This window comes from Mandrillus leucophaeus, unplaced genomic scaffold (genome assembly GCF_000951045.1).
Source record: "Mandrillus leucophaeus isolate KB7577 unplaced genomic scaffold, Mleu.le_1.0 Scaffold15, whole genome shotgun sequence".
Classification (NCBI taxonomy): domain Eukaryota; kingdom Metazoa; phylum Chordata; class Mammalia; order Primates; family Cercopithecidae; genus Mandrillus; species Mandrillus leucophaeus.
Genome location: NW_012101476.1, coordinates 2,860,653 through 2,873,115, shown reverse-complemented (window position 1 = coordinate 2,873,115; position 12,463 = coordinate 2,860,653). Strand labels below are relative to the sequence as shown.

The following is a 12,463-nucleotide window of genomic DNA, read 5'->3' as shown; positions in this document are numbered from 1 at the left end:
CCCACTGCCCCACTGTGGCGGGCCGTTCCCTGTCTGACCCGCTCTTCCTGGCCTGGCGCGGCCTGGCTCCGCATTGCCCGGCCCGGCTTGGTTTGGCTTCGTTCAACTCTGCCAAACTCGCTGCCCGAAGTCCCCGGGGTGCCGGGAGCGCGTCACCTCCCGGCTGAGCCTGGGCTGGAGCAACGCAGCCCGGGGCGGGGCTCTCCCGCCCCCTCTCCCTGCCAGGGCAGCCCTACTCCAAAGGGGTTGGGGGAGGGAGTTGAGGAGGGGTTGTCTCCGGATTTTCTCCAGACAGCTGGGGTGCGGCCTGGGCGGGGAGCCCCTTCCAAGTGTCCTTCTCACGCCCAACCCTATCCTTGTCCTGGCCACCGCGGGTTGGGACCGAGAGTGCAGATTCTGCTCAGGGCTCCTCTGGAAGGGCCTAAAATCTTTGCTCCGACCTCTGCTGTTCCCGACCCGAAAGGCACCCTGGAGAGCAGTGACTGCCCAGAGGGCTTCTCCTGTTGTTCTCACTCGGGGACCCCAGATAAGTCCTCCAGCTGCTCGCCCTCCCCCAGCCACATAGGAAGTGGTTTCTGAGGGCTTGACCCCACAGACTGCGCTGTCCCTAGCCCTCCCAGCCTGGAAGGAAATGAAAGGGAAATCCTCTTGAGCTCTTGGGAGCGGGGCTAGAAAGGGAGAGAGGTTCCAGCTGCCCAGCGCCTTATGCAGAAACCTGGGCCGGCTGTGTTGCAAAGTCTGCCTGTTTGGTAGATTCAGTTACAAAGTTGACTGGGCAGCGCCTCTTTGCCAGCAAGATAAATACACAGATCGCCACCACCTCCCAGCCCTTTTTGAAGAGTCTCCAGGGCCTGCCCAGATACCACTCCTTTCCCTGGGCTGGACTCCTCCTCTCCCTCCATTTATTTCTGCCTCATTTGGGAATTTCAGACACCCATCTGTGGCCTTCACTTCCTCCCCTTGTGGGGGCTTTCTCTGCAAAGATGCAAGAGGTGTGTTGGGGGGGGGGAGGACACGCATGGGGGTCACTTTCCTTCCAGACCTGGGCACATCGGTGAATGTTAGGAGACTCAGAGTCCTGAATGGGTTGGGAGGAAAGCCTATGTATGCAAGGGTGTGCTGGGGATAAGAGAGGGATGCAGAGGGTCGCCCTTGAGTTCGACTCTGCCATTATTTACTAGGGGAGACATGGACATATAAAATGCTGGCCTAAGGCCAATACTACCCAGGCTGACGTGTTGACCTGTGTGGGTAGAACAGGTGTGGGAGGGGGCTGGGTGCAGAGGAGGAAGATGAGTCTGGAAGTGCACCCTTTGGTGCCAGGCAAAAGCATTTGTATGCCAAAGCTCTTTGTAAACTGTAAAGCATTCCCTCCGAGTGAGGAATGGTTCTTGGCTGGAGATCTTTCTTTCTTGTAAGAGACTTTTCTGCCTCTTTGGGGAAGTGGCTTCAGGTGACCAGTGACTTTGTGGGGTGTTTCTTCGGTCCATGGTGTTTTTAGTTGTTTGTTCTCTTACCAAACATTTGTTGAGCTCTGGGCAGGCCCTGGGGATTCACAACCACAGGCCAGTGGGGGCCACGGATGAGTAAACAGACATAGGGTATGAATGGTGGGTGATTTGATGGGGGCGCTTGTGGGAGCCCCAAGGGAGTTTCTCACCCTGGGAGAAGGCTGAACTTGACCCACAGATCAAGTGTGGACCCCTAGTCAACCTCTTCTAGCCTCCCTCTGCTCTCCCTACCATGGTGGCATTGTTCCCCACCAGTGGGTCTCCCCTGAAAGGACCTGGGAGTTTGGGGCCATCAAGAGTACCCTATGAGAATAGGATGTTGTGCTGCTTTTTGAAAATTTCTGGTATCCAGGATCCCAACTGGAGCTCAGTGAGACCTGCCCTCTGTCACTTCATTGCTGCGTACCTCAGTTTCCCCATAAAGGCACACACTGTGAAAGGAGCAGGAAAAGGTTATACTGTATAGTGCAGTGGTGTGGAAAAGTCTTTCATGACCCGACTTCAGGGAACCCCGTCTCCCTCTGAGCCTTAGCTTACCTATCTGTTAAATTTAGTCTCTGCTACACCCCAGGATGCTGTATCTATAGTATTTGAGACCTGTTCAAACAAGAGAAGGCTTGGGGAGGCAAGAGGGACTTCTCCAATGCTCACAGGCCAGTGGCTTCCTCGGAGGTGATGGAGGGCTGTGCCTGCTGACTTCCGGAAGGCCCTCTTGGCTACAGGCTCACTCATCCTCACCGCCCCCACCACCCACTTTGCCTCCTAAACCCTCTCAAAGCCTCAGCTGTGTTCCTGGGGACAGGCCTTTCCTGCGCCCAGGGCTTAGCTGGTGACCTAATATGGCTCCAAAATAGCAACTGGCTGAGAAGGCAAGAAAAAATACCCCCCACCTCAATGCCACCAAGGGGTTGGTCGGAGAGGAAGCAAGTCGTGTGTGGGCCGGAGGGGACTCTACGGAGGGACCCAGGGGGTCCAGGAGCATCACCATTCTGTGCGAGGCCTGGCAGGCCCGGTGGTAGTGCCTGTGGATGTGACTTGCATGCTGACCACTGACCACGGCCTGTCTGCGCCAGCCCCTGTGCCAAGAGCCCACCCCCTCCTGCACCACCCCCAGGCTGCTCTCACCACAATAGCAAAACACCATGAATGCAGCTGGGATTTGGAGGGGGTGAGGACATGGGGGCACAGAAGCCCATTGTGCCCCTGGAACCTCGGCTCTGGAAGCTGAAGATAAGCCAACGGTTCTGAGTGGCACACTGGCCCTGAGAGCAGAGAGAGAGATGGCAGAGTTCACACCAGAGTTCCTGGTGCAGGAGCAAGCACCAGGAGGTGTCTTGGATTCTTGTGGGGACTTCCCAGCTTGTGGTGAGGGTGCCAGGCTGAAGCGGACACAAGCACCTTGCACAGTTTCTTAAAAGGCTTCTGGGTCTACAAACTAGGCCCCGTGAAACCCAGTTTCAAAAACCTGATCTATGGCAATGACAATACACTTTTAGAAAGGGATTCCTAAGGCCCTTGGCTGAGCCCCTTCTCTCTTTCCAGGTACCCAAGGAAGGCAGTTCTTAGACAGAGTGGGGGCTGGGCTGCATGGGGTCTTCCCTGCTTGTTTGGAATTTAAATTCACAGTTGTAAAGGGACTATGGGAGTCATTTCTGGAAAAGCTGAGTTACCTCCTTGTGAAGATGACCTCTTGGGCCCCTTGGAGGACTGCCTGGAAACCCTGCCAGGTAGTCCCTGTACCCCCCAGCCTCCAGGGAGATGTGGCTGTCTCACTCCATTCAGGTAGAATTCTTAGGGCAGCTGTTGCCTTTCCCTGTTTCTCCAGGGACAAAGGTAGCTGGAAGGTGTGGTCCTATTGTCAAGAGACCCCTACTTTGTGAGTGTTGGGGGAAGGACTTTGTGGTCAAATACATTTGGAAGACACAGTGTCCTTCCTTTCCCTTGGAAACACACAATGCCCACTAGCATAGTAAAGGCTCTGAGAAGTCCTGCCCACTAGCATAGTAAAGGCTCTGAGAAGTCCTGCCCACTAGCATAGTAAAGGCTCTGAGAAGTCCTGCAGTGCAAAACCTGTTAATCTTTCTTCAGTGTGACAGTTCCCACACCTATTTGAGCAGAGAACATTTTTGGCTTAGGACACCTGCCAGTGTTCTTTCAAACATCTCCAGGCCCAGGATGCTTATTCCTGGGAGACCTCTCCGTTGTTGGATAGTTCCGATAGTTCCAACCTTTAGGAAGCTCTTCCTAGAGCATTAGCCTCTGTAGCAATGAACCTCCTCTTTGCTGCTCAGGTCTACCCATTGGTGGTTTGAGAACAGTAGCAAGGTGTCACAAGGCTTAACAGATGGCCTTTCCCTGGGCCCAGCCCTTCTGTACAGACATGGCCATTAAAACCCTTAGAGGAGTAGCTATAGTGTCCTGCTTTAAAAGGCCCCAGTCTTGGCAGTTTCCCAAGGGTTTGGATGTGTCACCTGTGCCCTCAACAGGTGGAGATAAGCCCACGGGCTGCCTGACCAGTGTGGATGTGTGGAATAAGGCTACATTTCTGCCTGAGGATATGAGGTGCCCATGTTTGAGAATGGGCTTAAGGATCTCCGGTGGGTTCCCAGCAGCCTTTGTGGTCTGTGTGTGTTTAGGGGACAGCCCCAGGGCCTGGGAGCAATGGCCATTCTATTCCAGTCCAGAGTTTGGGAGGATGCTCCCAGCTCTCTTGGCCACCCTTAGGAAGCTGAAGTGTGACTCAGGCAAGGAGGACCGTCATTTGAGAAGCTGTTGGCTGAGGCAACCTGACCCTCCCTCTGTCAGATTACGTTGACTGGACAGGCATGGGCTCAGAGGAAAGACCACACCTCGTGGACCTTCTGAGTCAGGTGGGAGGGAGGAAAGCAGACGGCATTAGTAATCAGTAAGTAGCAGTGGCAGGGAGCCAGATGCCATCAGTACCCAGAGGAGGGCTTGGGGAGGAGATGGCCCGTGTGGAACAGTCCCCTGCTCTTGGGTGGTGCTCTATTCATGGTCTCTCTTTCCTCATAGCTCCCATTTTTTGCAAAAGAGGACACAGAGGCCTGGCAAGTCACCTAGCCAGTCAGTGGGAGAGCTCGATATAGAATTCTGTGTTCCAGCTATGGGTTGCCTCTGCAACCCGTCCTGCAATTGGTCCCCAGGTTTGCCCTCCCCTTGATCAGCTTCCGGGTCCCAGTGAGGGCAGGCAGCAATCCATCTGGACAGGGGCATCCTATGAAGCCTCAATGCCTCCGACATTTTGTCTCTGATCCCCCAACTTTCTGGAATTGCTGAATACTGGTCATGGGTACTGGATTTCCTACCATGTCCCTGTTCCAGCCACTCCCCATCAACCCAGCATGGGGGCATGAGTCCAAGGCTGGCCTGCTTTAGGAGAAGCAGAGAAGATGGGCGCTGAGTACTTCCTACTGCTTCTGCACCAATATCCTAGCCTGTGTGCAGCATCCCCATTGTTTGGATAGGGAAACTAAGGCTCTTCTACAGAAAGACGATGCATTCGGGGAATCAGTAGCAGAACCAGGACTCCAGCCTAGGTCTCAAGTCCTCGATCTGTTGTGTGTGTGTGTGTGTGTGTCTGTCTGTCTGTGTGTGTGTGTGTGTGTGTTGTGGTGGTAGTGGTGGCATGTGATTCTTTATTCAGCCCTCCTCTGGCCATACGGGTCTACTTGGAGTTTCTGAAAACATCAAGCACTCTCCCTCCTCTAAGCTCCTGCACTTGCTATTGCTGCTACCTAAAATGCCATTCCCTGCCCTTGTACATGGACACATTCCAACTGGCTTCTTTATGACACAAATGGATGTCCTTTCTCTGAGGGGTTTTACTTGGCTGCCACCAGGAGCAGATCTCTCTCCAGCTGCTGTGAGCCTGTGAAAAATGAGTTGTAGGTGCTCTGGTAAAGCATGTCTTTTTATTTTATTTTATTTTATTTTTATTTATTTTTATTTTTTATTGAATCTGGCTCTGTCACCTAGGCTGGAGTGCAGTGGCACGATCTCTGCTCACTGCAACCTCCACTTCCCCCCACGTTCAGGGGATTCTCCTGCCTCAGCCTCCCTAGTAGCTGGGATTACAGGCACCCACCACCACTCCTGGCTAATTTTTTGTAAAGCATGTCTGAACGATTGGTCTTGTCCTGTAATAGCAATGTGTGTGTCTGTCTCAGTAGTTAGACTGTCAGCTCCCTGAGAGTAGGAATCTTGTCTTTTCTACTTAGTAATCCTGGCATCTGGTTCTTAGTGCGGAGGACATGCTAGCTGCTCAGTTAATGTTTTCTACATGGGTGGGTGTCTTGAATTGTAACCTCCCCTCCTCCCTTCCACCTCCAGACTTGTGAGCATGTAAGTACTCTCCTGGGCTACTTTGCCTTTTGTTCTGTCTCACAGAAAAAAACTATTTATTGATTTCTTGATTAATTGGAATGAGCTGACTTGGGAGATAGTGAAATCTTGTCCCCTACAAGTGTTTCAGCAGAGGCCTGGGTATGCTGATGAATGGTCCTTGACCTTCTTTGGTTAGGGACCTCTTTGAGACTCCGAAGACAACTAGAGTTTCTGCTGCCAGCACGATGCACAGAACAGAAGCATTCGTGCACATGCATATACACATGTGTGCATGTGATTTCAGGGGGACCGTGCACACCTTCATGCCCACAGTGGATCACAGATCAAGGACCCCTACAATGGAGACTGCAAGCCTCATTGGTACTCCAGACCAAGTACAGTCTAGCTAAATATGCAGGTCCTTTCCAGTCCTGGGATTCTCATATTCTTGCTCTCTGCTTTCATTCAACAAATATGCTCTAGCAGTAAGAGGCAGCCCGGTCCCCAGTGCTTACACACTAGCTGAGCAGAGGGCGTATAGCTGTGAAACGCGAGCACCTGTCAGGTGAGTGGTGACCCTGGGCTGGAGCTGTTAGAACCAAGGAGGAAAGGGATCTCCTCAGGTCTCCTCTGCTTTGTCCTGCTGCCACTGTCTGTTCCCCCTTTCCCGGGTCCTTTCCCTATTTCTCTCTGCCCACTCCCCCACCAAAAATCACCTGGACTTGTGATTTAAATAAGAATCTTTTGCTAAGCACTGACTGTGTCCAGGGAACTGTGTTTTACATTTGCTGGGTGAATGGGCCTCCAGGAGGCAGTGGTGCCCTCTGGGGTCCTGGGTGAAGGGTTGCTGTGCCTGTCGTGGCCAGTCCAGCACTGTGCTGGCCCATGGGTCAGCTTTAGACCTGGGAAACAAACAGAGTCAGGGGCTGAGCACAGCTGAAAACCCTCAGTCAAGGTGTGGCCATGTTTTCCCGTTGGCTCACTTCCCACCTTGCCCACGGGCTGTCTCCTTGTCTCCCTGAGATGGGCTGGTGTCCACCTCTGTGTATATCGGACATGTATGTGTTTGACCAGCCCCAGATAGATGCCTGAGGTGGAGGAAGTACAGATCCCCTTGGGACAGGGGTGGATTCATTTGTGAGATGAATGGTCTCTTGTCCCAAACAGAGGAGTGTGGGTGCGTGTGTGTGTGCGCGTGTCTGTGGGGTGGAGTAGGGGTGGCTTTGGGATAAGAAAGCGGTTGTTCAGCTGATGAAAGGAACCCCTACAGAGCTGGGGACTCAAATCAGAGTTCCTCCTCCGGGGCCTTCTCAGGCCTGGAGAGCAGGACTCAGCACTTGCTTCTGCCTTGCCTGGCAGCCTGGCCCAGACGCTGCCTCCTCCATGGTCTCACTGTGGCCATATCCTTCCCAGCACATGCTGCTCCCCATCCTGCCTGCTGTCACTGCCTCTCCTGTTTGTCTCTTGTCCTGTCTCTGTGCCCTCTCTTCTCCCTCTGGGCTGCCCTCTGCAGCTTCTACCCCCTGCCCTAACTCCTGCTATCCCTCACCCACTGTGCCTACTTACTGTCCTGCGGGGAGGGAAGAAAAGAGAAGAAGTCCTGCTGGTCAGGCTCTGGGGAGAACTGGAGTCAGCCTTGGAAATCTCTGCCTCTGTACCCTGTATTCTGCAGCAGAACCACCATCCCCAGGGCCTGCATCCCTCATGCAGCCCAGAGACACTGGTCCCTCATCTTGCAAGGGCTGAGGGGCTTAGCATATGATGTCACAGGGCCTCCGTGCCGAGGAGAGTGGTCTGCACCTGGCATTTTCCTCTGATTCCCCTTCCTATAGGGGAGGTCAAGCCTTGGAGACCATGTAGAGGCTGAAATATAACAGGGCAACACGTGCTGGCTGTGTTACCTTGAACAAATCGCTCAGCCTCTCTGCACCTCAGTTTCTAGCTCTATAATATGGGGCCAATAATGCCCATTTGAATAGTATTCTTGCCAGGTATGAAGGGACTAAGAAAGGTAAAGGATTTAGTCAAATATATGACACACCACATGATCAGAGTAAACCACAGGCCGAGCACAGTGACTCATGCCTATAATCCCAGCATTTTGGGAGGCCGAGGCAGGCAGATCACTTGAGCCCAGGAGTTTGAGACCTGCCTGTGCAACATGGTGAAACCTCATCTCTGCAAATAATAAATACAAAAAATCAGCCAGCCATGGTGCCATGCACCTGTTGTCTTACCTACTTGAGAGGCTGAGGTGGGAGAATCACCTGAGCCCAGGAACAGTAGGCTGCAGTGAGCTGTGATTGTGCCACTGCACCCAGCCTGGGTGACAGAGTAAGAACAGTGAGACCCTGTCTCAAAAAAAAAAAAAAAAAAAGTAAACTATAATGTCTTCCCACCTACCTTTCCCCAGCAGCCAAGCAAAAACCCTGGAGAAATTCCAGCACTGGGCAGGAGTGTGATGCACGGTCCCCCAGATGTGGTGTGAGGGTCACATGCTTCCTGCTAGCTGCTGGGGTCACTGACCTAGGGAGGAAAGAGAGGTGGCCTCTTCCCTAAGGCTGGTGATTTGGGCCTAGATGGCCCAAGGGCTTCCACTTACCGCATAAGTGGGTGTGCCCTGCATTAGTGCCCAGTGCAGCCTAATCTAAGGTGGGAGCGCCCCTCCACTCAGCCCATGGAAATGAGAAGACCGCTAGGGCATCTGTCACCCTGTCTGTCAAGTGGGCAGGCCCTTCCCTGCTGGTGACCATCTGCACCCAGGGCAGGCTGTGGGGCAACGGAGGCTTGCAGAACTTTTGTCTTCAGGGATGTCCAGCCTTGTGGGAGAGGTGAGGAGGCCTCACCCGTGGGGAGAGATTAGAGACCAACTTCAGAGTTCCACCTGTCACTCAGGAGGGGCTGCGCCATGATCCCTGCCCCTCCTCCTGCCAACCACAGTGCTGGACTGGGCTACACTGGGGTCGGAGGGATCAGCGAGGCCTCTGGTGGGGGTCAGGGCCTCTATGGCCAGGGGGAACTTCAGGAGCACCTGAATCTGTGCTTTTCATGCTTTTCCTTGGAGCCTGAGGCCTGAGTAAGGGGAAGGGTTGGGGTCAAGGCCAAAACCCTGGAGTTAGAGCCCGATCTGGAGCCAGGCCCTGGAGGGGTTCTGGATGGACACAGAGAAGAGCATTCCCAGGGTGAGGCAGCAAGTGCGGGCTGGAGGGAGAAAGGCAGAGCTGCGCGGTGGGCATGCGGGGAGGAGCAGGGTTAGGGCCTATAGATGAACATTTCTAGGGCTGCCGTGCGCTCCAGCCACGGAAGGAAGGCCACAGAACAGATGGTGCCTGTGTTGGCCTCTGCATGCCAGGCTCCAGGGGCGTCTCTCAGGACCCTGGTGTCTGGACCCTAGGAAAGCAGGACCGCGGGGATCGGCAAGGTCGCCCTTCTTCCCCGCTCCATTTTACACTGTAGAGGTGGGAAACCCAGGAGGCCAAGCCCCAGCTCCGAGCAGGAGAGGATAGAGCTCTGTGTCCTGGCCTCTGTTCCATCCAGTCCCCACAGGCTGTGGAAACAACCAGGAGGCTGATTTGCCTTTCACCTCCCTGGCCCGAGCTCAAACGGGGCTTCGGAGAGGAAGCAGCTCACTGCCCCACCCACCCTTCACACCGGCCAGCCAAGCAGGACTTCTGGCCCTGGGGCCTGTCTGGGTGCCCTGGTCTGTGTCCCTGTGCCCCTGTGGGCCTCAGTTTCCCCATCTGTCATGTGGGAATGAGGTGGGGTCAGCTGATGGTCTCTGCCCTTTCGGCTCTAAGGTAGTGTTCGTCTGGAATTAGGGCTTGGGGAAGGGCCCTAATTCCCTGCAGCCAGGCTGGAGGGCACTAGAGGTGGAAAGGCCATGAGGAGGGGAAGCTCTGGCCTCGCTTCTCTCACTGTGGAGCTGCCTGGGGCAGCAGCAAGGCTGTGGCCCTCCAGAGGGTGGGGTGTCGGGCTGCCAAGGAGAGGGCACCCGCTTAGAGGCCTCTGACTGCCCAGGGATGCCTGTGGGGCCGTCCGTGGGCAGGGGACCGTGGCCGCAAGATGGGGGAGAGGTTTTTCAGGGTGTAATTAGTGCACTTTCTGGCACCCACCAAACTTCCCCTTCCTCTTGACAATTTGCTGCCAAACAGCCTGATTCCTGTGGACTTGCTTAAATCTTATCCAGGGGGGGGGGAAAAAAAACCAGAAGGAAAGAAAGAAAGGAAGAAAAAGAAAAAAATAATAAGTGGGTTGTTATTTGTGAAATTGTGTTTCCCAGCCATGAGGGTGAGTCACACCATTTGGGGCTTCAAGTTTCTTGTTTGGATGAACTTTTCTCTGGGAGGCTGGGGCAGATTTGGAGGGGGAGGGGGCCTTCTGGTGTGGGGAAAGTCTTAGCGTCAAGATAAGGGGAGACCCTGATGGTTGGGAAGTCCAGGTGCTCCAAGGCTGGGTGGGACAGTGCTGGTTGTACCTTAATTGCCTAGGGGAGCTTGAAAAATACAGATTGGGCTGCAGTAGGCGGGGGTGTTGTTGCTTCATGGGGATGGAGTTTCAGTCTGGGAAGATGAAAAAGTTCTGGAGCTGGACGGTGGCGATGGCTGCCCAGCAGCGTGAATGCTCTTAATGCCACTCAACTGTACACTTAAAAATCATTAAAATGGTCAATTTTGTTGTGTATATTTTGCCGCACACCTAAAAATACAGATTTCAGGCCCTCGATTCCAGGTGGCTGCTTTGGTAGGTCTGAGGTGAGGCCCAGAAAACTATTTGTCATAAGCTTCCCAGGTCATTCAATGCAGGCTTGGGCACACTCATGTAATCTGTAAAATGGGATAGTGACTCATAGAGTTGTGGGGAGAATCAGCTATCTCAATACGTGCAAAATTTCCAGTGCTAGGGTCCCAGTAAGAGCTTGGTCTGTGTTACTATTGTCCTCTGATCTGGTTTTTATCAGAATTCTCCCCCGCGCCCTGGAAGGTCGACCCCCATTGGCTCCCACAGCTCCAGGGATGGGGGACCCTCTGCTTCTCAGGGTGGACTGCTCCATCTTGGGTTTATCTGAGAGCTGCAGTCCCCCTCAGGCTGAACGCAGGTCGATGTGGAATCTTCCACTCTGGATTTGGTGGTCGGGCCGGGCAGTGATAGAGAAGTTACAGTCAGTAGGACCCATTGAGATCCTTCCCAATCTCTATAGATGACTGTGTGCTGGGCTGGCCTGCGCCGGATGTGGTGTCTGTGTCTTTCCTTCCACATCCCAGGCTCTGCTCCAGATGCACACGAGAGGGAACAGAGGCCCAGAAGGAAAGGGCTGTGGTCGCACAGCCATGTGCCCTGAGGCACCAAGAACATTAGTGACACCCAGATGATGAGGACCGTGTCGCTAGGAGGGGAGTGGCAGATGCCTGCAAATGGAAACAGTCGGGTGGCTGGGACACATACTTGTGCAAAGTAGGATCTACTTCAACTGGGGGAGACAAGGCTGTGCCCTGTGCCCTGGGGCCAGCCCGCAGCTTGCCTCCCTCCCCTTCCTATGCTAAGGGAACACAGAAAGGACTGTCCCCAGCCTGGGCTCCTGTCTGCCCCATCTTTGTAAGAGAGCCTGAGGCCCTTCCTTTCAGGGGCCCTGCTTCTCCTTCAGCCTGGAACTCCCGAAAATAAATCCTTGTCTCCCCATCAGACACAAGGCCCCCCAAGGTCCGTAGCTTATTCCTGCAGTTCTTGGGCACCTGTGCTGGGGCCAGGAGATACCCAAGCCCCAAGCCCAGATTTGTGGTTGACCCTCCTAAGGAGGCCGCTTCTTTCAGCCTTGGCCTTGCTCCAGGAAAGGGGGACCACTGGTTGCTCCCTGCCAGCCCCACCTTCGCTAAATTCCAGTGCTCCAGGCAGCCCGGAGCCCGTGACTCCTATAAATAGAGGCTGTATATACCAGGAGGGGGCCTGGGCCACGTCTGCTGTGAAGCTAAGCAAGATGTCTGGTTCCTGTCATCTGGAGGTGACAGAGATGGGCCACTTCCCTCCTTGGGCTTCCAGAGACGTGGCTTGGCCGGGCTGAGGGCTCCCCACACACAGACTACACAAGCCTCGGGCTGCAGGAAACCTGGCAAAGGGCTGGGCTTCAGCATTCTCTAGTGTGAAGCGGGAGCAATGCTGCAAGCTGACGTTTCCCCTTCCTTACAAGGTGGGGAAACTGAGGCAGCAGTGACTTTAGGAAAGTCAGAGCCCCAAATCTGACAGGTTGCTTTCTACTCTATGTTCTCACCTTGTGGCAGTATGTTAATAACTAATGGTAATAATAATAATAGCCATCATCATCATCGCCATTTACTGAGTGGTTCTGAAGTGCCAGGCATGAGATAAACCACTTTCCATTAGTGACTTCGTTTTAGTCTCATAGAAACCCTAGGAGGAGTTGTTACTAGACCCATTTTACAGACAGGGTCACCGAGGCCCAGAGTAGTTAACTGGCTTGTCCATGGAGACACACTAGTTAGGATCTGAACTCAGGCTTCTGGAGCCCAGAGCCCTCAAGCTGAAGATTCAGTGTGAATCCATGCGTGTGTTTGGGCTGGGGGTTATGGAACTTCTCCCAGGGCCGCGGCTGCAGC

General features: G+C 54.0%; 1 protein-coding gene across 2 annotated transcripts in view; it reads left to right on the top strand.

Annotated features, from left to right (window-relative positions):
- The first annotated feature begins 906 nt into the window (after positions 1–906).
- ZCCHC24 (zinc finger, CCHC domain containing 24) overlaps positions 907–12,463 on the top strand; it is a 63,565-nt gene continuing 52,008 nt past the window's right edge. The window contains exon 1 of one of the 2 annotated variants that reach the window (XM_011974889.1): positions 907–1,054. In XM_011974889.1, coding sequence (XP_011830279.1) covers positions 1,019–1,054 — 36 coding nt within the window. In that variant the 5' untranslated portion in view covers positions 907–1,018. The remainder of the gene's footprint in view (positions 1,055–12,463) is intronic. The other variant, XM_011974890.1, reaches the window with a different exon arrangement.